Source organism: Atractosteus spatula, chromosome 8, assembly GCF_055471065.1.
Source record: "Atractosteus spatula isolate fAtrSpa1 chromosome 8, fAtrSpa1.hap1, whole genome shotgun sequence".
NCBI classification, from domain to species: domain Eukaryota; kingdom Metazoa; phylum Chordata; class Actinopteri; order Semionotiformes; family Lepisosteidae; genus Atractosteus; species Atractosteus spatula.
In genome coordinates this window covers 53,808,644-53,834,258 of record NC_142713.1, presented here as the reverse complement: position 1 = coordinate 53,834,258, position 25,615 = coordinate 53,808,644, and the positions used below count along the sequence as shown (strand labels likewise).

The following is a 25,615-nucleotide window of genomic DNA, read 5'->3' as shown; positions in this document are numbered from 1 at the left end:
AACTGAATTTTTTTTTTAAATTCTTTAGAATTTGTCAATAGATTTATGTGAAGCATGGGCTTAATTAAGTTTCTTTGTATTGCACGGACTTAACGATGATGAATAATACAGCGTGTTAGTTTCTTAGTATTTTAACAGCCGGGTGACTGGATGATTCAGTGTTGTGGATAAATTGGACAGGCTGCATTAAAGAAAACAAAACAAAAGACACTATTCAAGGGGCAGCAACAGCAATGGACAAATACGTAGTATATTATTTGATATATTGAGCTGTTTTGAAGACATAAAAAAATCCTCTTGAAAAAAAATGAATTCTGAAATTGCAGGTAGAAGTCATTCAAGGCAACGCACGCACTGGGATTACAAGTTGGTTAATGAACAGTAAACAGAGGCCAGATAAGGGGGGTGTTCCTCAGATTGGAGAGGAATTAGTGAAGTACCACAAGCATCTTCAAAGCAACAGCTTTGGGAAAAGCTGTTAATTTGGTCCCATTAAATCAGTAATGAGCTGAACTAGGCTGCTAGGACCTGCAGACACCCTGTACGACCACGATCGCTCACTCTGTTCAAGAGTCTGGCACAGTCAGGAAACTGGTCAAGTACGCTGGCAATACCAAAACAGAAACCCTATAGCCGAACAAAAGGAAGTTGAAAAAGATTTACATAGAATTAATGACTAGGCAAGCACGGCACAGCAGATAACGGTGGATATACAGTAGGCAAGTGCCCAGAATTAGAATGTTACAGCAGCGAACATTAAAACCACCGATTTAAAATGGGAAACTACTGATGTAAACGATGAGTTTATTTACAGTATCTATATTAAGTCTACCCCTCCTTTCCAACATAACGCATTTTGTGGCCTAACAGCCTGAAATTAAGACACATTAAATCGAAACGTATTTTACTTTTACTTCCACATCGTAACACAATCTCCAGGTGAAAATACTCACATCAAAACCTAGAAAACGGGTTGGATAAGTGTCCACGCCCCTGAGGCAGTACTTGGCGAAAGCACCTTCTGCTTGAATTACAACTTTAACTCAGTTTGGATAAGTCTGTCTACCAACGTAGCACACCTACATCTGCCCAGATGTACATCTTCTAAACAACGTGTAGAAGCATAGAGAATGCAAAATCTGTTTGGATATACTGTAAAATATAGAATTTAATCAAGGGATGATGTATTAAAATTGTACAATACTATAGTAAGGCCTCAGTTAGAATAATGTGTACAGTTTTGGTCACCACATTATAAAGAAGCTACACAAGTATCTGGAATCAGTCCAGAGAAGGGCAATACGGTGCATTCTGTGGCTTTAAGGAATGTCCTACACTGACGGGCTAAAAGAACTGAATCTTTCTGCTGTTGAACAGAGAACACTAGGAGGGGATCTTATTCAGTATTCAAAACCATCAAAGGCAACCCAGAGTATACTGTCTTCAGAGCGAACAGCGCAATGCGAACCCCAGGGTTCCCACCTTCCTCACGTTCTCACGGACCCGAGGGAAACGTCCGCGCGCTCCGCGCAGAAGACGGCTGCAGTGCTGGGCGGCCTCACGCAGGGCCTGAAGCAGACGCTCGTGCAGACGGCTGACAGTTCATGCACACCGCAGGTTCAGGCCTGCACCAGGAGCGCCGGACACTTCCGTCGCGCCGGGGAGACGCCGGACAGATGGGCCCACGGAGCGTGTGAACTCCGTACGCCGCGGCTCTGCTCAGTGTGCGCGGCTCCGGCGGGGGGCCGCTGGGAGAGGTGACGGCCCCAGCTCTGGCGCAGGTTCAGGGACCAGTGGGAGCCCCGCGCGGCGCACGGATTCGGAGGGGGCGCGGGCGATTCTGTGCGCCGCTTTCCCATGCGCGGCTGGCAGCGCAGGAAGCTGGCAGGCGGCTTTGTGTGTGTGTGTGTGTGTGTGTGTGTGTGTGTGTGTGTGTGTGTGTGTGTGTGTGTGTGTGTGCGCGCGCGCGCGGGCGTGGAGGCGAGTCAATGGAGGGGCTCCCGGGCCGGTGCTGATGGACAGCTCCCCGCCAGCCACACAGAACACTGCACTCTTTCATCGAGCAGCGGCACCGACAGAAACGCTTTGAAGAACGCTCGTGTGCTCGGGGACCACTGCAGAAGCAAAAGGGGCCTTTACAGGAATGCAGTGTCCAGTGCTTCTTTATCAGCAAAGCAAAGCACCACTGCCATACACTGGCCACAAGCCCCACGTTAGATCATGGGCAGAGTATTCCCATACACCTGCCACACAGCGCCTCCGCACCAGGACTAGGCACAGACACAGCAGATACAGGGAGCTACTGTGGTCAGTGCCCGGGGCTGGCAGGGTCTCAGTGAAGTTTGAGCCCTGATGGACCACCTGGCCTCTTCCTGCTTCCAAGGCCCTGGACAGTGAGACAGTTCCACAGTTAAGCGCAGGGCAATGTAGTTTAAGACGGTGCTAGAGCAGGCCGGCAACAGAGAAGAAATTCTTTAGGGGCACCAACGAGAAGACGTTTGCGAAGCTGTCATGTGGAGCTGGTTGTGGGCACCACGGCTGTAACACACAGAGCCGACTGAGGAAAAAGTGTTATATTTCAGGTCAAGAGGAACGTGAAGAGTTTGTTTATTCAGTATATACACATCTTAAAGCACGCATCTTACAACAAACGCTAGTCCAGGTCAGCAAGATTAGGAAATGTGCCCTGGGGCGGGTCACTAAACGCGACCGGAGAATCCTCCCAGTGACAACGCGGCGCGCACACGGTCCCACAGGGAGAGCGGACGGAAGTCCGCGGCGAGGAGAGGTCAGCCGGGGATAAGCGCCAGTCGCAGGGCAGCTCGCCCTCCTGACTCCGGCTCTCCGCCGCGCACAGCCCTGGCCCCCTGCCCCGCCCGTCGCCATGGAGACGGGCTCACAGGAAGTCATACAGGTACTTCACGATGTCGAACCCGACAGTCCTGAGGGGAGAGGAGAGAGAAGAGGGAATTAGGGGGAGAGGCAGGGAAGAGGGGTGTGCGAGACAGCTGCATTCTCCTCGGGGAAGGCTGCCAGATAGGACCGCACTCCTTCCCCCGATGCAACACACTGGGGGCCAGCTTAAAGTAGTGGTGAAGCCTCTGGGCCATGACTGGCGGGTTGCGGGTTCAAGTCCCTGCTGCAGATACTGAGAGTGCTTTTCATGGGGCGGAGCAGTGACTCTGTGGCTAAGGATCTGCGCCTAGGACTAGAAGGTTGCCGGTTCAAATCCCATGGCCGGCAGAATCAACTCCGTTGGGCCCCTGAGCAAGACCCTTAACCCAAACTGCTCCAGGGGTGCCGTATAAATGGCTGACCCTGCGCTCTGACCCCCAGCTTCTCTCCCTGTCTGTGTGTCTCATAGTGACCAATTCCTACTACAAGAAGTTGTATATGGCCAATAAAGTGATCTTATCTATGATAAGGGAGGAGTAAGTCCACTTCGGGTTGAGCTCTGGCCTGATGAGAGACTGGCTCTGGTTTGGACTTTAGCTTTCTTACCGCATCTCACTCCTCCTCCAGCCTGTTCTACAGGTTTGTCCTGCTGGGGCAGGAAATGTGTTGTGATCTGGGGCTCTACTGCAGCTGCTCCAGAGCTCAGGCTGTCCCCTTTCTCAGCACTGACCTCAGGGGTGAGGGTGTGTCTTGGCAGGCAGGCGTACTCACAGGATGCCCACGGCACAGAGATTTCTTACTTACAAACACTCATGCCACCCACATAAAATATTCCGCTGCTCGGCTTCCGAAGAACAAGCTGATCGAACAAGAGCAGCTCAGAAAGCCGGAAATGGACCACACATCTCCGCAATGGGAATCTGACTGGCCGCCTGCGTGTGTTCATGTCCGTGTCCTTGGCCACCCCTTTGCCTGGGGCTCCGCAGGCCGTGAGCCGTGTTCCGTGTCCATGGTGACTCAGGCCCCACATGCATCCATCACGCCAGACTGTGCCCAAGGCACCTGTCCCCGTGTGCTGGAACAGGCGTGGGAAAAGCCACCTGCTTCCAGCACACGCATCTAGGATGGCCAAGGAACGCAGGGGAAAAACTGCACAGGTACCGGCCCGTGAGTTTAACAGGGGCTGGAGCCTGCGGTCGCCTCCCACGATAGACTGAACCTCGCTGAGCTCCTTCAGCTGCTGTCCTTCAGCGGAGTAATAGAACTGGCTGTCCAGCCCTCGCCAGCTGTCACAGCATTTACTAACCTCCTGCGACATGCATGCACCTGAAGAAGGCTTATGAGCATGAAGATAAGATCAGATCACTTTATTGGCCATATACAATTTCCTGTATGAGGAATTTGTCTTTTCGCATACCCCAGCTTGCTCTCCATGAGACACAGACACACAGACAGGGAGAGAAACTGGGGGGTCAGAGCGCAGGGTCAGCCATTGTACAGCGCCCCCAGTGCAGTTGGGGTTAAGGGCCTTGCTCGGGGGCCCAACGCAGTAGGATTCCTCTGCCGGCCACGGGATTTGAACCGGCAACCTTCCAGCCCCAGGCGCAGATCCTGAGCCACAGAGCCACCGCTCAGCCCTGAAGAGTACATCCACAGTAGAGTATCCAGTAACTAGTGCATCCAGAATTAATCTCTTCTTGTTCCTTGGAAGTTACCTGTTCAAACCTGTCATATATAATAAACCTGTACCCCACGCCAGCGCCCCAGACGCTCTCTAGCATCTCACCTCGTACCGGTGCTCAACGGGAGGCCCGCTGCGCCCGCAGCGGACACCAGACATTTCCAATGCACCCTCGGCAACCCCCAAAAGCAGCGCCCCAGCTGGGTTTCGAACCCACAGCCTTCAGCTGTCCGGTTGCGAGAGCGGAGCCCTGAACACTGCCTTCTGAAGTAGCGTCCATTTTCAAGATTCGGCTCGCAATGACACAGAGGGACTGGAGATGGACCGCTTTTGATCAAACTGCCCCAGGCTGCCATTTACAAACAATGGATCTGCCCTGTACTTCCAGCTCATGCACAGATGGCACGATCCGCATCTGCCCGCTGCTGCCCTTTGCTGGTGTGGCTGCCTCCGAGTGACATCACCGCAGACACTGGTGTTCGTGAAACATCAGCAGGTGGAGCTCGTGTCCAGGGCTCACCAACAATCACCCCTCTTTCAACATCATCATCTTCTTGCGGCCCTGATTACAGCCATATTATATATTATATTATTATTAGTGACGCTAAGCATGCTGGGATGTTATTTGCTTCCATATTTAATGCATGAGCCTTACCTGTGCGCAGCCCTCACTTCTAATCTACTGGGCGTCCCTCATTTACCCGAGTGGTTCCATTTTACTGTCCACTGCCTGCATGAACCCTCTCACACTAGCCGCTCTCAGCGGGAGGTGGCCCTTGTCTGGGGCAGTCTGCCAAGGATGATGAGAGGATCCTTCAGTCAGGCACGGGGGTGGCACTGCCCATATTTAAGGCAGCCAGAGAGCTCCAAAAGGTGACCAACGCCAGTTCTCATTCCAGGCTGTCCTGCTGCTGATGGCGTCCGGTGTACTGGGGTACCTGTGCTCTCTTGTGGTCCTGCTACAGGACGCAGTGTGGAAGGATCTCCCAGGAGACCTACTGCTCTTGTATCCTCACACAAGCTACTTCACCTGATTGCTCCAGTAAAATATCCAGCTATAGAAACTGCAGATGTAAGCTGCTCTGAATTAAATAGCATCATCCAAATAATAATAAGAATAAGAAGAATACCACTTTTTCCTGTTATTTACCAGACTAACAGGGTCACGTTCTCTAAACCCAGTGCACACAGGCACACAGAGGATGTCAGATTGCACAGTGGATGAGGAGCTCTGTGCAGGCTGTCTGCGCTGCGCGCTGCAGGAGCCGAGGAGGAGTGGGAGTGGGCGTGGGAGGCAGCGTGCGTGCCGAGGGCCCCTGCGCCGGCAGTGTGCACACGCATGCCTTGTGCAGACACGTCCGCTGCCCGCAGGCTGCCGGGCCGCCAGGCCGCCAGCGCGAGAGCACAGCCTGGCCGTCTGTTCCACACTCTCGCCTGCGGATCACACCTGCTCGCTCGGCAGCCCGCCCGCACACAAGCCAGCGAGGACGGGGGAAGGGGCAGCGCGCAAGGCACCCCAATACTGCTGATCAGCCTGCTGTTAAGGCAGACGGGTGCAAGTGTTTGGGATAGCGCCACAGGACTGCTCTCCCACAACTCTCAGTAAGGATCAGGTCTTGTCCCGGATCCCACAGTAAACCTGCTGTCGTTTAAGGAGGCTATCATGATGAAACTGTCACCACCTGACGTTAGATCTGCTGCTGAGGAGCAGACTTAACAGGCGATATATAGATTTATCCATTCCCAAAAGGTACAATTCAGAAGACTTGCCCGACAAATTAACCAGCGAAGCCCCCCCCCCCAGACTGCACTTAATTCGACATCTGCTGGCAAACAATGTGTTGGGGCTTCGAGCCAACTCACGGGCCCGGAAAACTGTGCTTAAGGACATGATGTGCCAGGAATAACGACAGGCATGTCAGTGTCACGCATTCAGGGGACACTGAAGACGCAGGAAATAGCTCCATTAGCAGGAGAGCATCCTCCTTAACAACCGAATGAAGGCTCATTAACGCTTCACCGGTTCTCACTATAAAGGCAACGGGGGTGGGGGCACAGAAAAGCTTCGCTGAACACCGTGTTCCAATTACGATTTGGAAACGCAGGCTCCCGTGGGCCTGTGTGCCCGTTACCTGGCCACAGCGCGGATGAAGTCCAGAGACACGGCGCACTTGTACTTCGGAGCGTCCACCTGGTCGTCGTGGCCCACCTGGGCCAGCAGCTGGAGGGTCACCAGGGAGGAGATCTGAGAGAGAGACAGACAGAGCGGGCTCGTACATCACTCATCCCCTCGCCGACCTGCTCCACCGGGCCTGTCAGAGCCAGGAGCTGGGCCACCGCGAGAGGCAGTGCGCAGTGATCACAGAGCGACCCGAACCAGGCGCAGCGCGATCGAGGAAGCACGAGAAGCAGAGTTAAACCCCACACAGTGGAAATTGTTTTTATATTCCCGTGGCAATCAAAAGTTTCCGTTTTCATTAAAAATACGGCAGAAGATAAAGGCTAAATAATACAACAAGATTCATCACAGGAGTGCAATGCTGTTTATGCAGTAGCAATCAATGAGCATGGCAGCCTTGATTTCTATTAATGCATACAGCTGTAAAAAGGGCTTCAGCGAAGCAAGCCAGAGGAGATACGAGGGCTGTCCAGTGAAGACAGGTAACTGGTCCTGACCTTTGACCCGTCCTTCATTTGTGCCCGGAGGGAGCTGTGTGTGTGTGTGTATCACTGTACCCGTGAGGACGTTAAGCAGGTGATGTGAGGATCAGGGAGGCTGTTTTTTTAGAACCCAAAAGGCATGTTCCTCACACTCCCGAGGGACCCAGACTGTTTGCAGGAGCGGTGCTGGCGGCTGGATGCGCACGAGAATGAGGAGCGGGGTGGGGCGGGGGGGGGCAGAGCTGGCAATGAAAGACAAGGGAGCACCCCCGGGTGAGAACAGACGCAGGGGCATCGCGGCAAGCCTCGCGCCCTGAGCCCCGAAACAGACGGGGTTACTACGGGGCCCGGCCTCCCTTTCACACTCCCTGTGGCGTTCAGAAAGAAGCCGGTTTCAACTAAAAAGAGCAAGACGTGTCTGCCGGCGTGGCACGAGAGCTCTCCTGGAGACCCGACTGTGTGGCCTGCACTCCTGACGGAGGAGCTGGGTTTAGAGGGAGCTCGGCCTGTGTGATGCACCCGATCGGGGGATCCAGGGGATGAAAGGGGCCAAGGTCTTCCCCCTCGCGGTGTTAACCGCGTGCCGAGAAGAAAGCGCTCTCTTGTGAAAGAGCGCCAGGCCCAGGGGACTGGAGGAGTCATCGGACCGCGAGAGAAACCCTCTTCCTCGCGGGCTCTGGTCTTCCTTTCTGAAAAGCTCAATTACACAGGACGCGACGCAAGCCGCACGGCGCTGCCATTAAAACAGTGCGTTTTATCCGCTTCCATTAAAAGCGCACTACACCGCTGTTAAAACACAGCACGCTGCCTGTCCCCATTAAACCTGCGCTCCTGCGCTCCGCGTCTCCCCTTTACAGCAGCGCACAGAGGAGAGGGACTGGGGGCCATCTCCCTCCATTATGGAAACTAGGTCGGCCGGAGGAGGAGGAGGAGGAGGAGGAGGAGGTGTGTGCGTCTGCGTGTGTGTGTGTGTGGGGGGGGGGTGCAGTAATTATTTTTATCGTTATTAATTTCCACCTCAAGGTTGTGCTTGAGCCTTTGTGTGCCTCAATCTGCCCGCGCCGAGGCCGCGTGCCAAGCCAGGCGGAACGCAGGCCGAGACAAAGAGGGAGCCGAGAGCGGAGGTGGGGGGGAGGGGGGGGGCTGTCGGCTCATCACTCACGGGCTCCTCATTTGGGCTTGTTGACGAGGGGCCGTTAATAACAATATCGGGGGGGGGGGGGGTTTCGCTGCGGGAGAGGCAGGGGCTGCTCGCGCACTCCGATCAGGCAGATGAAGAGGCCCGGCGGAACCCAGCCCCCCCTGTTCGGGCCTGCTGGGGACCCCCGGAGCAGGGATTCACCAGCAACGGAACGCGAAGCACAACAGACGCACCTGGAGCAGGTCGTCTCCAGAACCCACGCTGGTGTTTAAACGCTGCCGATCTGTCGGTCCTCCTGCCAGGTGCCTTGACTGAGCACGCGCCAGTGAAGAGGTTTGCACGAAGCCCACCCGTTACTGACAGCGGCTGTGCTGACTGATCCTTCAGTCCTCCTATTGCACACCACAGAAGCCCGACTCCCAGACTCGGCACTAGGGCTTTGTGGAGCGGACTGGGAGTGGATACGGGTACAGGCACGGCCTCAGAAAGACGCCAGCCAGTTTCCAGGAAGTGGGTGGGGAGTCTGGCGCTTGACAGGCCCGGCCCAGCACGTCCTGGGTCACCTGCCGTCTGCACCAGGGCCAGGACCGCAACGGGACAGCTGCCCCGGCCTCTAGCGTTGACAACACACCGGGGCACAGTGCCAGCGCAGACGAGCAGGAGGGCACAGCTGCACCAGGGCTTTAACCTGGGCAAATTACCGGGAGGAGTAAATCCAACACAGGGGCACCAGTCAGCAGTCACCAGGCACTGCAGGTCCGCTCATCCAGTTGCATGATGGGACACTCCCGGGTTTAAAGTCACGTCAAAAAATGAGGTTAAGGGTCCCAGAAGGAGGGGGCAAGTGCATCTTCAAATAATAAGGTTCAGAAGTTTAGCAAAAGGGAACTATTTACATTTCAGCACACCACCACAAACCGCAGAGGCCGGTGGGGTCAGAGGATGCTCTTCAACAGGAAGAGAACCATTGTGGTCTCATCTCCCCAGCACCCCCAGGGCGGACTTGTCACCCCCGCAAAAAGAAAAGCACCACAGCGCGCGTCCCCCCCCCCCTGGGCCAGGCCAGGAAAATCCCCACCATCCATCTGTTTCCAGGCTCCCCGATCCCCGAACGGGACAGGGGGAAGAGGGCCAGAGGCTCAGACCGCAGAGGAGAGGCTGAGTGACACACAGCAGCCAAAACAAAACTCCGGCTCTCCGGCCCTGGAGGCCTGGACGAGGCTGCTCTTCAGATAGTCAGATCGGAGCCAGTGCACACGACTCTACAGGGGAAGCAGGAGCAGAAGGAAGTGAACAAGCTCAGTGGCAGCGTGGCCGTGCGCTCAGGACAGGAGATCAGGGGGCACGTCTCCGCTCAAGGCACAGTAACGGGTCTGGAAACAGAGCCTGCTGCTGGTTCTGAGCTCAACCAGCAAACCCAATCGACTTCGGCACTTTCAATTCTAAGACACACCAAAGCTGTGGAGCTTCCCCGAGCCAGGTCACAGTTTTTATTTTCATTCGCCGTCTATGCAGTACCGTCAGCAGCTGTCATTTCATTTCTTACACGTCTCAGAGCTGAACCTGGGGAGGCTTTGGAGACCTAACAGCAGGGGTGGCAAAAAGACTCCCATTGCAGAGCAGTCTGAGCCATTCCAGGTTTTACCCACTACCGGATCCTCAACATCAGCCAGTGCCAAGTGCGATGTGTTTTCAGATAATGAATTTTCAGATCATTTTGTTTTCATTTGAATGGGCACGTGGAGAGCTGAAAAACTGTACAGTTCGCACAAGAGGCTGGAGGTTCCGAAACGGTTCAATCCGCCACACGGTCAGAGTCGGGCTTCCAGCCCAGCCGGCGCCGTGTCACTGCGGGCTGGAAAGGTCAAAGGGCAGAAGCAGCAAGCTGGAATCACCAGAGTGCACACAGGCAGCTGAGCAAGGATACAGGAGGGGAGAGAGAGGAGAGAGAGGAGAGAGGAGAGAGGAGGGAGGAGGGAGGAGAGGAGAGAGGAGAGAGTGGGAAAGAGAGGAGAGGAGAGAGGGGGGAGGAGAGGAGAGAGGAGAGATAGGAGAGAGGGGGGAGGAGAGAAGAGAGGAGAGAGTGGGAAAGAGAGAAGAGAGGAGAGAAGGGACGATCAGCCGTCCCTGGGAGGACGTGAGCGATGAGGCTGTGCAGAGCCCACCACTATCAGCAGGGACAGGGCGTCACTGAGGAGCCCCAGAGACGGGGCAGCAGGCACTGCCCCCGGTGATAACACTCGCGCCGTGCAGGGGGGGCTCGACCTGGACGACCTCCTCCTCTCCCAGCCCCCCCGAACCCCCCCGCCTCTTTTATCACCCCATTAGCTATCAAACCCACCCCCCACCTGTCATCTGGGTGATCTTCCCCGGAGAGCGCAGGAACGCGGCGCGGAAGAGAAGAGAGCAGGAGAAAGGCCGGCAGCGAGGACCGGGAGAGGGGTGAGGCGGAGGGAAAGGCAGGAAGGGGCGAGACGGGAGGTCTGCTGAAATGCCACGGCAGCAGGGCGGCCTGCGTACGGGCTCTGCGTGCTGAAGGCGGAAACCACAGACTGATACTTCATTACTCCTGCCCTCTCTGCAAAGGCGCTCGACAGGCAGTCTGCACATTTCCTCTCCGGCTCAGAAGCACGAGGGTTTCCTGTGTAAATCGCTCACTAGGAGTTGTCGACACTGCAGGTGAGAGCTCCACCCCAGACAGCCGCACCAGCCTCAGGGGGAGAGACACTGGGAGTCAGGACCCGCAGAGCCACGCACATCACACATCCAGGGCCCCCGTCACACACACAGACACACATCACACACCCAGGGCCCCGTCACACACACAGGCCCCACATCACATACCACAAACCCAGGGCCCCGTCACACACACAGACACACATCACACACCACAAACCCAGGGCCCCCGTCACACATCACACACAGACACACGTGCAAACATCACACACAGGCCCCCTGTCACATACAGATACACGTCACACACAGACACACGCGCAAACATCACACACAGGCCCCCCGTCTCACACATCCCCATCACACACAGGCACCCCCCCGTCCCACACCCATGTCCATGTATGCACACATTGACACCTCCAGTGCAGGGCTACACATGCATGGAGACCTTGATGGACACAAATCATGTAAAATCAGAAAAGATTAACGTCACAATACCGATACTAACTCCAATGCACGCAGAGCCACATTCCAGTGTCTGACTTGCCATTTCTAACTGCATTTATAGGATCCTTTGTATTTACTTGATATATTACTGTATCATTTCTTAGTAGTCCTGGGTAAGGCTCATAAAATTTTAATACCAGCACAACAGCAAGTTCAGCTTCACTTTTTCCCCCCCCGAAGAGAAGAGAAGAGAGAAAATCACCACCCAAACACATATACCAGAGGGAACAAGTGGAAACTCTGTGGAAGAGCATTTAAATCCGACAACAGGAGGCAAGCACATCTTTACGCAAAGGGGTGTGGGAGTATGGAACAAGCTACCCAGCCATGTTGTCGAGGCAGATAGCCTGGTTTCTTTCAAGAAACAGCAGGATGAGATCAGATCCATTTTCCTTGGATGTCACAGGCTGGAGGGGCCAAGTGGCCTCCTCTTGTCCGTGTTTTCCTATATTCTAATCACATCTCGGCTGCTCAGCCTTCCTCAACGCCGACGCAGGATCCCAAAGTCTTTGGCACTCCGCGACCCAACCAAGATGAAACCCTGTACATCGCACATTTTGAAGACACTGTATTTTTTTTAAAAAACCAAAGCCTTTTTACAAAACCAGCTCGAGTAAACTGCTTTGGACTGAGAGCAGACCACGTCTGGGGGGGAAACCAGCAGTCTGGTCTCACCGCTCCTCGGTGGGGTAGAAGCCAGAGGCTGAAACGGAGCGCTGTCGAGGGGTTTCGCAGTCGAAACTGAGGCAGTTTCTCAGTGCGAGAAAGCAGGGGGATATGAAAACCGGACGTGTGTGAGAGACAAAAGGACAAAAAAGGCAAAGCCAGGCAGACCCGGGTCCCATGGACAAAGACGGGCGCTCTGCTGACCACCCACAGGCTCCGGCGGGAGAGGGGAGAGGCCGCGGACAAGACGGAAAAAATAACAGAGAGAGAGGGAGAGAGATAGCCTTGAGCGAGAAGCTCAAATAAACACAAAGCTCATTTCGAAACGCCCCCCCCCCGTCCCCGCAGACTGCTCAGGCTTGTTTTCAAACAAAACACGCAGAGGGACGGCCCCCCCTCCAGTTTCAGGTCATCTGGCAGGCCTTCCCCCCCGGCCAGACACCCCGCACGCCCCAGACGGGTGCCCACACCGGCTCACTCCCGCATCTCGGAGTCCCGGGCACAGCCTCCGCTCTCGCCTGGCCCTGCCTGCTCGCCACCGACGGCTCGCACGGCCGGGGCGGAGGACAGCAGCCCGCGGCGTCTGGGGCGCGATTCCAGCGACGGGGGAACCCCAGCCCTTCCAACACGCCCACAGGCCCACAGGGAGCCCTCTCCTTTAATTGCAGTATAAATCTGAAACGGAGCTTTGCGGCTCCTCTGTGGGGTGACCCCAAGCCCTCCCAACCCCACTAGCTCCACCCCGGGGGAGATCTGAGAGAGGGAGGTGTGGAATAGGAACAGCAGCTGGAGCTGTTCTCTGCAGGGCTGTATCAGCTGCCAATGATGCAATGACCCCCAGGAGACCAGCCACCTCCTGCCCTTAATTACACGGGGTCAGAGGGCACCCGACGACCTCCGCCAGAGATCGCTCTATTTACAGACCTCCCGCGGAATAAACTGGAGTCGATCTGGGGATGAGCCTGGTGCTTCATTAAAGCCTCCTCCCTTGGGAGTGTTCAGCCAAAACCCTGTGTCCCACCGCCTCCTCCTCCCCTCCCCTCCGGCAGGTCCCTCTTTACCCCAAGACCATCTCAGTGTCCTTCTCTCTTCTGTCTCCCCCTCCTGCAGGTCCCTCTTCACCCCAAGACCATCTCAGTCTTCTTCTCTCATCCCTCTCCCCCCTCCATCAGGTCCCCTGCACAGAGCGGCGCCCCCTGCAGGAGGGGTTATGAACAGCCTTGCCCCGTGTGCAGACACAGTCGATTCCACCACGTCATCTCCTCCCCTCATCAGCCCTTTCCTCCCCCGTCTCTGTGATTGCTGATTGCTTCCGCCACGAGCAGTCATCCCTACTCGTCCTTCTCCCCTATCTCATCTCCTCCACTAACGCGCCATGCTGAAACGTTTAACTGGCATGACCTAAGAATCAGTGTTGGCATACCAATACTTTCCATTCAGGACACAGACATTAATACCAGAGAGGCTCACTGCTCCCCTGTGTGCTGTAAGAGACCACCGCTATCGAGTTTCCTCCCCCAGGAGGACCCCAGCGCTGGAATTCCGAGCTTTGACTTAATTTTGCGAACAAGGCTGGTCTGATCCCCCAGTATTTCTCACAGTGCGCCAGAGAGTGCATCTCTGTCTAGTGTGTGCCTCGCCGTGCTGGCAGTGGGGGCACAGCCTGTCCTCTCTGGGCAGCCAGGTCCGCAGTTTTACTCTGAACCTGGTCTCGCTCTGCTCCTCCTTGTTTTCCGACGCCCTGGTCAGCTACTCGGCCAGTGTGCGGTGTCGTTTGGTGGCCCAGTAACACTCCAGTTTGTGCTGCAATGGTGGGTCCCCGTGGGTGAGGTAGTGTTGATTGGCTGATTGGCTTGTGCTGTGACTGGTGGTGTTGTAGCCGTGCTGTCCGGAGGCTGGTTAGTGTCGGTGAGCTGCAGGACCAGCTGGCTGAGGGGGCTCTTCGCAGGGCTCAGCTCTTGGCTCAGCAGAGCCCTGTGTGTGGTAGGCGTTCTGGTTACTGCTCTTTTTAGATGTAATCGATATTTTATTGCTGTCTCCTGTATATTGATTAGCAGTGGGTGTTGCCTTATTCAGCCCTGCCTGCATGGTTTGGTATTTTTCTCTGCACTTAAAGGTTGTTTTCACAGAACTGTGTGTGCAGGGCTTCTATAGGGGGTTTGTCCCATTTAGTGCGATCCTGCTCTGTGACTGAACCCCGTTCCCTCTCTTCTCTCTTTACAAGCGGTCTATCTTTCATCTCGCCTTGATCCAGCTCTTACTCTACGTCTCTCTCCTCCCCTCCTCCCTGTCCCAGGTCGTTCACGCCCCCGCATCAAGGTTTGCGACTTAGTCTGTTCAGATTGTCAGAAGGCCTTTGACAATCCCCATAAAAGAAACACTCTTAAATTACAGGCAGTAGAGAGTGTGGGAAACGCGTGTTTGGATCGATGACTGATTGATGCACAGAAAGCAGAGGGGTGGATACTCAACTAGGGTGCTGTAATAAACAGAGTGCCACAGGGATGGGTACTAGGACCAGTACTCCTCTTAATTTAAATCACTGATTTACGTAGGCTCAGGCACAGGCTGTAAACTAGTCGAGGCTGCAGATGACGCCAAAACGGGAAGATCGGCAAACAGAAATTCAAAAAGAATGAGATGAAATTCAGGGCTGGGCACACAGCTGGCAGATGATGCTCTCATCTTTAATGACAATGTGGATAAGCACTCAAGAAGGCAAATGGAACGTTAGGAAACACAGCAGCAAGTGCAGAAGTTACTGTAGACCAAGGGATGTTATGCTAAAAGTGATGAGTCCCCTCTCATTTAGAACAGTGTGGACAGTTTTGGCCATCAGGTTCTATAAAAATACTTCTACTCTGGGATCAGTCCAGAAGTGCGAAACGAGATGCATGTCGTGGTGTACGTTCATGTCCTGCACGGACAGGACCTTTCATGAACAGTCATGACCAGAGAAGACTCGGAGGGAATCCGATAGAAGGGCTTAAAATCCTCAAAAGCACTGACAGAGCCGGGACGCGCCCGTCTGGCACGCGGGCTTTTGGTTTCCGTTCAGTTTAATCTTCAAGCGTTTCAGCCTCTCGCCTGTACAGCACAGAGCGCGGGGCCGACCACGCGGAAGGAGGGAAGAGCTAACCTGATGGACAGCCACCTGAGCCCACAGTCAAGGACAACAAGGGACCAGGGAGCGTGCGTGGGGTTCGCTCAGCGCTGCCCCCCACTGGGCACAGGCGGGCACAGGCGTGTGAAGGAATGCGCCCAGAGATGGCACCGCCGCCGCCCGCGACAGCGAAGCGGACAGGCCAGCACACGCCAGTCACGGCCGCAGAGGGCTCTCACGCGACCCAGCGCGCGCGCGAGCGGGCAGAGACACCGACACGTTTCAGCGCAAATAAAACCTTCGGCGGGAGCCGGGCTCCCTCGGGTGCGTTCAACAACCACGCCAATTACCGCGCGCTTCCTGTCTGCCACTCCTGCGCCCCGACCTGGGGCCCCACAGGAGTCACACGGTTCAACCCCGCGCAGTTTCACACGAGCTTACTGGACGTTTCGGACGGGGTCATCAGCGCCCCCCAGTCAGAGACGCCTTCACAGACGTCCCGGCACAACCCCACACATCCTCCAGCGCCTGCAGGCCTCTCTGAACGAACACGAGAGGGGCTGGAAATGAGAGGAGGACATTAGGACCTTCGAGCCAGTTTGTAGTTGGTATTGCATTCATCCAAGAATCTTATCAGGATGATTCTCCAAAGAAACATGGCTGGGTAGCTTGTTGCACACACCCACACCTCTTTGCGTAAAGCTGTGCCTCCTGTCCTCAGTTTAACAGCGCTTTCCCTTTGGAGAAATCCTTATGGTTTGTGGTTCACTGTTCATTTCCCAGGAGAAATCCGCTGGGATGACTGTCAGTGCCTTGAGGGATTCTGAATACTTGTATCAGGTCCTTGTTTTCTCTGATCACGACGAAAACGGTTCAGTCCCTGCAGTCTGTCAGTGTAGGACCTAGTGTACACGGCTGCTCATCTCTGGACTGATTCCAGAGCAGCGATATCTGTTCTTTAGCACGATGAATATAATTTTTGACAATATTTTAAAATAAGTCCTTACAAGTGGATTGACCAATTTTTTTAAATACCATCCTATTGCTTCAGCACATTGTCTAGAAGGTGTAAGTGACATGTAAGCACAATTACCCGAGTCTTTTTTTCCAGAAGTAGCCTCTTCTAGCTCAGCGTTTCCTATTTTGTACCTATAGCTCATGTTTTTACTGTACAAATCTGCTCTTTAACCATTTTTAACCGCTTAATCCAATTCAAGGTCGCGGAGTAGCTGGAATCTATCCCAGCAAGCAACAGGCACAAGGCAGGATACACCTTGGCACAGGCACGTGTACACGCCAGAGATAATTTTCCCAGAAGACATTTAACTTACCAGTATGTCTTTGGACTGTGGGAGGAAACCAGACAACCCAGTGGAAGCCTACACAAGCATGGGGAGAACATGCAAACTCCACACAGACAGCACCACAGGACAAGAATTGAACCTCAGGACCCCAGCTCTGCGAGGCAGCAACGCTAACCACTGTGCCACTATTTGTCTGCATTAAATGTCATTTGCCAGGTGTTTGGCCAGTCATGAATTCCAAGCCTTTTTGAATTTCATTTGCTGCAGACAGCACTGCGTGCTGGCACAGTGAGACACTCTAAACACACAGTAGCTGGCTCGGTTTCAGGATGACCAGCTGCAGGGTTTTTTTTTTTAAAGTAAAAATCTGGACGCTCCTGTTAACATGTTTTGAGTAAATCTGAATACACAGACGCACAGGTTAAAATAATGTTGATTTTCGGCTCCAGAAGTTAAAATTGTATGACACATGCCATAAAAAGTTGAACTGCCTACAGCTTAAAAACGTCAAAATGCTTCTAATACATTAGAAAACATAAATACTACTTTATATATAGTCTTACAATAGTTAATGTGGTAAATGTCTATAAATGCCTAATATGATTATGTTGTCAAATTCTGTAAATGTTCTCCTAAATGTTATTTCTTTGGCAACACTAATCCATCGGTCGTGCCAATAACGCTCTTTTGAGTTTGAATTATAACACTATAAGCCCTAATACAGTATGCTGGAGCTGTTCTCATATAGGCATTTAACTATTACTGTATATATAACAGAACTTACAGTAAAACAGCCATGCAAACACCATGCATGAAAATGATCTCTAAATGTTCTTTCTGATTAAGCTCCCCACTTATTCTGTCAACCGTAGTGTTGGAGCATGACCTTGCCACACTGCTTTGGAGCTGGAGAGTTGAATTCATCTCGGCATGCACAAGCAATCCAACCTACACTGCCACCAACAGGCGAACAGCCACAAGCAGCACCCTGACACGGAGTCAAGGTCATCTCAGTAGATTAGCGCAGCCTGCAGATGAGTTTAATTAGGCACGTTGCTAACGACTGGCTGCTAATGACCGAGATTCCCCAAACGGCCTGTTCACTAGCCAAGAGGGGAATGTTCTCCACTCCTGCCCCGAACGTTCACTACGGGTGGGTGTGTGATGGGGGCTAGTGTGTGTTGTATGGTGTGTGTGTGTGTGTGGATGTGTGGATGTGTGGTGTGTGGTGTGTGGTGTGTGGTGTGTGGTGTGTGGTGTGTGGTGTGTGGTGTGTGTTGTGTGTTGTGTGGTGTGTGGTGTGTGTTGTGTGTTGTGTGTTGTGTGTTGAGTGTTGAGTGTTGAGTGTTGAGTGTTGAGTGAGAGTGAGAGTGAGAGTGAGAGTGAGAGTTGTGTGAGGTGTGGTATGTGTTGTGTGGTGCGAGTTGTGTGGTGCGAGTTGTGTGGTATGTGTTGTGTGATCTGTGATCTGTGAGAGTGTATGTTGTGTGTGAGTGAGAGAGTGTGTGTTGTATGATGTGTGATGTGTGAGCTCGTCAGCCTGTGTCAGTGAGCAGCGAAGGAGATCCCGACTCCGGCTCTACCGATCCCGAGAGGGACCCGCGCAGATCCCCAGATCCACGCACGCCGCTCGCTGGGCAGGGCCCAGGAAGACGCACGGCGAGGACCAGGGCTCGCCGGACAGAGGGAGAGAGCACACAGAGAGCTCGGAGGAGAAGGCCGAAGGAGAGAAAGCTCTTTCTAACCGGCTCTGACATGTCTGCTGATTTTGACTGTGCTGCCAGGAACTGTAGGAATGAAACCAGTGTTTCTGCCACACTGTGAAGGTTATGTGAATATTTGCTCATTGATTTCAATTTAACGTTCTCTTACGGCTGATCAGAAGACCATGTATTTTAACCTTATTGACTGTTCTGCTTTATCCACTTGTTCTGAGGACTGTAGGCCAGTCACCTGTCGCCGCTAGAGTGAATCGGCTGTTGTCATGCTTGGGCAGCACTGGAAGGGTAAAAAAACCCTTGAAATGAAGCGAAAGAGACAGAGGGAGAGAGGGAACCATGAGTCCCGTGTTCTTCACAGGCGACGGCGGACCAAATCTGCATTTCTCTGCGGTTCTCAGCACAGATTGTTCAGCATCTCTCTCAAAACCCGGCAATCTGATCAGCCACAAATGAGCTGCATAATTAGACATGAATAACGAGCCTTAGTTAATTAACCTGTTTTACAAGCTGTTCGCTCCGCTCCGCACCAGAGAGACGGGGGGGGGGGGGGGGGGGAGAGAATACGACACTGATGATCTGCTTCAGCAGAGGGCGTCTCGGAAAACTTTCCAGCAGATTCATCTCTGACATCCTCCGAGCGCCAGCCAAGCGTGGGCACGAATCACAGGCACAGGCCCAGGGTAAATCAGAGCTAGGCCCACCTGGGAAAAACAGGCTCCCAATGGCGGTGCTGCCTCCCAGCTACCTGGTTGGGGGTTTTAACCGGCCCGAGCGGGGGCAAGGGGCCTGTCTGGATTTACTCCAGGACCAGGCTGAGAGGAACTGCAGCACGGAGGCCTAGCAGGACCTGGATGAGGAAGGCTTGAGGCTGCCTCTCCTGCCCGTGAAGCTCTTGGAAATCCATTATGAAAGAAGACGAAAAGCCATGTACATGACGAGCTAAGCAAGTTGGCTGGGAGATGCAAACTCACAGCAAGGTTCAACCCCTGGCCCGACCTCCCTGCCCAGCCCCTCCCCTACTCCACCTCAGCCTCTCTGCCCCACCCACCCCCTCCCCTACTCCACCTCAGCCCCTCCCCTACTCCACCTCAGCCTCTCCTCTCCACCCAGCCCCTCCCCTACTCCACCTCAGCCTCTCCCCCCCACCCAGCCCCTCCCCTACTCCACCTCAGCCCCTCCCCTACTCCACCTCAGCCTCTCTGCCCCACCCAGCCCCTCCCCTACTCCACCTCAGCCTCTCCACCCCACCTCAGCCCCTCCCCTACTCCACCTCAGCCTCTCCACCCCACCTCAGCCGCTCCCCTACTCCACCTCAGCCTCTCTGCCCCACCCAGCCCCTCCCCTACTCCACCTCAGCCTCTCCTCCCCACCTAGCCCCGCCTCTACCCCACCTCACCCTCTCCCCCCCACCCAGCCCCACCTCTACTCCACCTCAGCCTCTCTGCCCCACCCAGCCCCACCCCTACTCCACCTCAGCCTCTCCTCCCCACCTCAGCCTCTCCCCTACTCCACCTCAGCCTCTCCCCCCCACCCAGCCCCTCCCCTACTCCACCTCAGCCTCTCTGCCCCACCCACCCCCTCCCCTACTCCACCTCAGCCCCTCCCCTACTCCACCTCAGCCTCTCCCCCCCCACCCAGCCCCTCCCCTACTCCACCTCAGCCTCTCCTCCCCACCCAGCCCCTCCCCTACTCCACCTCAGCCTCTCCACCCCACCTCAGCCCCTCCCCTACTCCACCTCAGCCTCTCCACCCCACCTCAGCCGCTCCCCTACTCCACCTCAGCCTCTCCCCCCCACCCAGCCCCTCCCCTACTCCACCTCAGCCTCTCCTCCCCACCTAGCCCCGCCTCTACCCCACCTCACCCTCTCCCCCCCACCCAGCCCCACCTCTACTCCACCTCAGCCTCTCTGCCCCACCCACCCCCTCCCCTACTCCACCTCAGCCTCTCTGCCCCACCCAGCCCCTCCCCTACTCCACCTCAGCCTCTCCGCCCCACCCCAGCCCCTCCCCTACTCCACCTCAGCCTCTCTGCCCCACCCAGCCCCTCCCCTACTCCACCTCAGCCTCTCCACCCCACCTCAGCCCCTCCCTACTCCACCTCAGCCTCTCCACCCCACCTCAGCCCCTCCCTACTCCACCTCAGCCTCTCTGCCCCACCCAGCCCCACCTCTACTCCACCTCAGCCTCTCTGCCCCACCCAGCCCCTCCCCTACTCCACCTCAGCCTCTCCACCCCACCTCAGCCCCACCTCTACTCCACCTCAGCCTCTCTGCCCCACCCAGCCCCTCCCCTACTCCACCTCAGCCTCTCCACCCCACCTCAGCCCCTCCCCTACTCCACCTCAGCCTCTCCACCCCACCTCAGCCCCTCCCCTACTCCACCTCAGCCTCCCTGCCCCACCCAGGCTCTCCCCTACTCCATCTCAGCCTTTGCCCCACCCAGCCCCTCCCCTACTCCACCTCAGCCCCTCCCCTACTCCACCTCAGCCTCTCTGCCCCACCCAGCCCCTCCCCTACTCCACCTCAGCCTCCCTGCCCCACCCAGCCCCTCCCCTACTCCATCTCAGCCTCTCTGCCCCACCCAGCCCCTCCCCTACTCCATCTCAGCCTCTCTGCCCCACCCAGCCCCTCCCCTACTCCACCTCAGCCCCTGCCCTACTCCACCTCAGCCCCTCCCCTACTCCACCTCAGCCTCTGCTCCCCACCTAGCCCCTCCCCTACTCCACCTCAGCCTCTCCCCCCCACCCAGCCCCTCCCCTACTCCACCTCAGCCCCTGCCCTACTCCACCTCAGCCTCTGCTCCCCACCCCAGCCCCTCCCCTACTCCACCTCAGCCTCTCCTCCCCACCCAGCCCCTCCCCTACTCCACCTCAGCCCCTCCCCTACTCCACCTCAGCCTCTCCTCCCCACCCACCCCCTCCCCTACTCCACCTCAGCCCCTGCCCTACTCCACCTCAGCCTCTGCTCCCCACCTAGCCCCTCCCCTACTCCACCTCAGCCCCTGCCCTACTCCACCTCAGCCTCTACCCCACCCCACCTAGCCCCGCCTCTACCCCACCTCACCCTCTCCCCCCCACCCCGCCCCACCTCTACTCCACCTCAGCCTCTCTGCCCCACCCAGCCCCTCCCCTACTCCACCTCAGCCTCTCCTCCCCACCTAGCCCCGCCTCTACCCCACCTCACCCTCTCCCCCCCACCCCGCCCCACCTCTACTCCACCTCAGCCTCTCTGCCCCACCCAGCCCCACCCCTACTCCACCTCAGCCTCTCCTCCCCACCTCAGCCTCTCCCCCCCACCCAGCCCCTCCCCTACTCCACCTCAGCCTCTCTGCCCCACCCACCCCCTCCCCTACTCCACCTCAGCCCCTCCCCTACTCCACCTCAGCCTCTCCCCCCCCACCCAGCCCCTCCCCTACTCCACCTCAGCCTCTCCTCCCCACCCAGCCCCTCCCCTACTCCACCTCAGCCTCTCCACCCCACCTCAGCCCCTCCCCTACTCCACCTCAGCCTCTCCACCCCACCTCAGCCGCTCCCCTACTCCACCTCCACCTCAGCCTCTCCTCCCCACCTCAGCCCCTCCCTACTCCACCTCAGCCTCTCCCCCCCACCTAGCCCCGCCTCTACCCCACCTCACCCTCTCCCCCCCACCCAGCCCCACCTCTACTCCACCTCAGCCTCTCTGCCCCACCCACCCCCTCCCCTACTCCACCTCAGCCTCTCTGCCCCACCCAGCCCCTCCCCTACTCCACCTCAGCCTCTCCGCCCCACCCCAGCCCCTCCCCTACTCCACCTCAGCCTCTACCCCACCCCACCTAGCCCCACCTCTGCTCCACTTCAGCCACTCTGCAGCACAATATAGCACGGACAGCAGCCCCACTAAAGAGCTGCATCTGGGCACGTGAAAAACTAAACAAATAACAGAGCTTCCCAGCAAGACAAGCCGGAGCGCACCGCGAAGCAAGAGCACAAACATTACGATAAATTGACAAAATCAACCACACAGTGCGAAGCGATGTCTAAGCTCACAACACAAACACCGAATTCTCTATAATCACAGGGGCGAGCACAGCACACCAAACTGTTCTTTTGCCCAAGACGAATATTGAACACTATTAACAGAATAATCCTGACAAACCTAAAAGCAGGTCATGAACTAGTCCCTTTTATAGGTGATAAGGAACACCCAAAGCCCTGCCATTGAGCTAGCATGATTGCAAGTTGATGGGAAATTGGTCAAACACGTGATAAACGATGCTGATTTATCATCACTGACCCTCTCCTGGCACTGCACTGAAACAAATCAAGTCTACAACTGCAGCCCACTGACAGGATATATGGATATATGGATCTCCTTGGGGTGATTTAACCCTCTCCCCTGCACTACAAGGTAATTGCACTGTCTGAGGGTCAGCCCAGGAGAGCAGTGATGGGCTGGGGGGTGCTTCTGGTCATCAGATGACTGGGAAGATGAAGTGACTTGCTGGTGAATCACACACACATTCTTACACATTCCAACAAGCACACTGTACTAACACAGACACTAAATCCAAAACACGAGCCCTCACACCGCAGGGACAAACACATCTATCAAGAGCTGGGACAGAGGGGAGGGAGGCAGTGACTGAGAGGAGAGAGAGAGGAGCAGGAAGAGAGGGAGGCAGCGATAGGAGAGAGAGAGAGGAGCAGGGAGAGAGGGAGGCAGCGATAGGAGAGAGAGAGAGGACTAGGGAGGGAGGCAGGCAGCGATAGGAGAGGGAGAGGAGCAGGGAGAGACGCAGTGACAGGAGAGAGACAGAGGAGCAGGGAGGGAGAGACGCAGTGACAGGAGAGAGACAGAGGAGCAGAGGTGGGGAGGCAATGAGAGCAGAGAGAGAGGAGCAGGGGGGGAGAGGCAGTGATAGGAGAGAGAGGGGAGAGGGGAGCAGGGAGGGAGGCAGCTCACCTGGTGTCCCAGCACACCTGCACAGCTGTGTGAGAGACTGGAACTCCAGTCACCTGCAGAGCACAGAGCTCCAGGGGCACAGCAATGAGCTCCCCTCAGTTTGATGGGTTTGACCTTGGTGGTACGAATGAGCTACCGAGTTACTAAACGGCATTCTACAGATGTGACGAGCGCGGGAAGTTATGGCACAGTCACAAGGACAGCCGAGGATCAATCAGGGGGGCGTGCTTCCTTGAGGAGTGCAGTGCTGGATTCCTGCCCCTGACCCCCAGCATCTTCCAGTTCAGTTCCCTCACCAGACTAACAGCCTTCTAAACAGCTTTCGTATTTCCTGCTCGCAACTGGTCAGAGTGCTCCTTTTTATGCCAATTTATATTAAATATTGACACAATATCGGTCTGATTCACCTATCCATGCAAATTCAAATTGATCCTGAAAACATCTTGAAATTTTGGACGTGAAATTAATCAATTAAAGCCACAATTTGCTGAATTGGGGGGTTGCAGATTGTCATGACAGCGCATCAAGAGTTAAAGCCCAAGTACGAACACAGTGAGGAAAGTAGAAAGCAAGCATCGAACCATCAGCTCTGAAGAACAGAGCTACTGAGTGTGTGAGTCTGTAGAAAGAGGGCTCCAAATCTAATGACTGGACAGTCAAAGCCATGTGACCAGCCAAGCAAATTCTCCACTATTTCCTCAATGTACAAAACCGTCTACGCCGTGCAAATGTAAACGACCCTCTCCATCCACACTCCTGCCCTCTCCTCCTCTCCACCCTCTCCTCCTCCCCCGCACTCCCCGCCCTCCATCCACCCTCTCCTCCTCCTCCCCCCCACACTCCTCCGCCCTCTCCTCCTCCCCCCCACACTCCTCCGCCCTCTCCTCCTCCCCTCCACACTCCTCCGCCCTCTCCTCCTCCCCTCCACACTCCATCCACCCTCTCCTCCTCCCCTCCACACTCCATCCACCCTCTCCTCCTCCCCTCCACACTCCATCCACCCTCTCCTCCTCCTCCTCCCCTCCACACTCCTCCGCCCTCTCTTCCTCCTCCCCTCCACACTCCTCCGCCCTCTCCTCCTCCCCGCCACACTCCTCCGCCCTCCATCCACCCTCTCCTCCTCCCCTCCACACTCCTCCACCCTCTCCTCCCCTCCTCTGTTCCCAGCTACCGGTTCTTCCATGCCAGAGTTGTTTCGGTCACAGCATGATCTGCTAAAGGTTTAGTGCCAGTACTTTGAGGAAAACCAGATCATGTATATTTCATGTAGAATATTAAAAATTTAAAGGATCTCTTTTTCTACCTTATTCTGAGAGTCATAAAAAAAACTTCATTCAATAATGTATGAGAAACGCTTCGCTAAGAAAAGAGACAGGGTGGTATGATTGAGCTGAGAGACTTGGGCACAACGAGGGAGGGAATGTGTTGTGGTATGAGCTGAGTCACTCTGGGCTACTGGGAGAGCTGAGAGAGGGAGACAGTGTGGGTCACTGGGAGAGCTGAGAGAGGGAGGCAGTGTGGGTCACTGGGAGAGCTGAGGGAGGGAGGCAGTGTGGGTCACTGGGAGAGCTGAGAGAGGGAGGCAGTGTGGGTCACTGGGAGAGCTCAGGGAGGGAGGCTGTGTGGGTCACTGGGAGAGCTCAGGGAGGGAGGCCGTGTGGGTCACTGGGAGAGCTGAGAGAGGGAGGCCGTGTGGGTCACTGGGAGAGCTGAGAGAGGGAGGCCGTGTGGGTCACTGGGAGAGCTCAGGGAGGGAGGCAGTGTGGGTCACTGGGAGAGCTCAGGGAGGGAGGCCGTGTGGGTCACAGCCTTGGGAGACAGTCAAGACGTTTCCCTGCCCTGCCTCGCGGAGGCCAGGCGCTGCTCCTTGTCCGCAGTCCCTCACTGTACACACAGCTGTGCGGGCAGAGGAGAGCGACTCCTCAGAACAGCGAGGCAGTCACGCACAACACCCAGGCGAGGAATGCCAGGAGTGAGCTTCGGTACACACAGAGCACAAGTACACAACGTGCCACGCAGCTGTGATACAGCACTGGGATTCCTGTCAGTGTCTGTTCGTTTACCTATTTCTGCCCTGGTCAATGCACTAAAAGGAGTCATAAACCCTCAACGTCAACACAGACAAGCCAGAGCCAGAAGAAACAAGGAGAAGTTCAGAGCCGTTGCCTTTAGAAGTGGAAGAAAATACATCAAGATCGCCAGCTAGGCCTGTCTCTCCCCCTCTTGCCTGGAGCACACTGCCACCTAGTGTCTGACCCATGCCATGCCTCCTGCAAGCTGGACACAACCTGACTGCAAGCTTCCAGATCCCGCTGGGTTCAGT

At 55.6% G+C, this 25,615-nt stretch overlaps 1 protein-coding gene across 1 annotated transcript in view; it reads right to left on the bottom strand.

Moving 5' to 3' along the window:
* Nucleotides 1–2,646: 2,646 nt before the first annotated feature.
* The window catches only part of orc5 (origin recognition complex, subunit 5), a 47,598-nt gene continuing 24,629 nt past the window's right edge, over nt 2,647–25,615 (bottom strand). Inside the window, exons 14-15 of the mRNA XM_088923857.1 lie at nt 6,709–6,821; nt 2,647–2,942 (exon numbers count right to left, since the gene is read on the bottom strand). Coding sequence (XP_088779983.1) covers nt 2,897–2,942; nt 6,709–6,821 — 159 coding nt within the window. The 3' untranslated portion in view covers nt 2,647–2,896. The remainder of the gene's footprint in view (nt 2,943–6,708; nt 6,822–25,615) is intronic.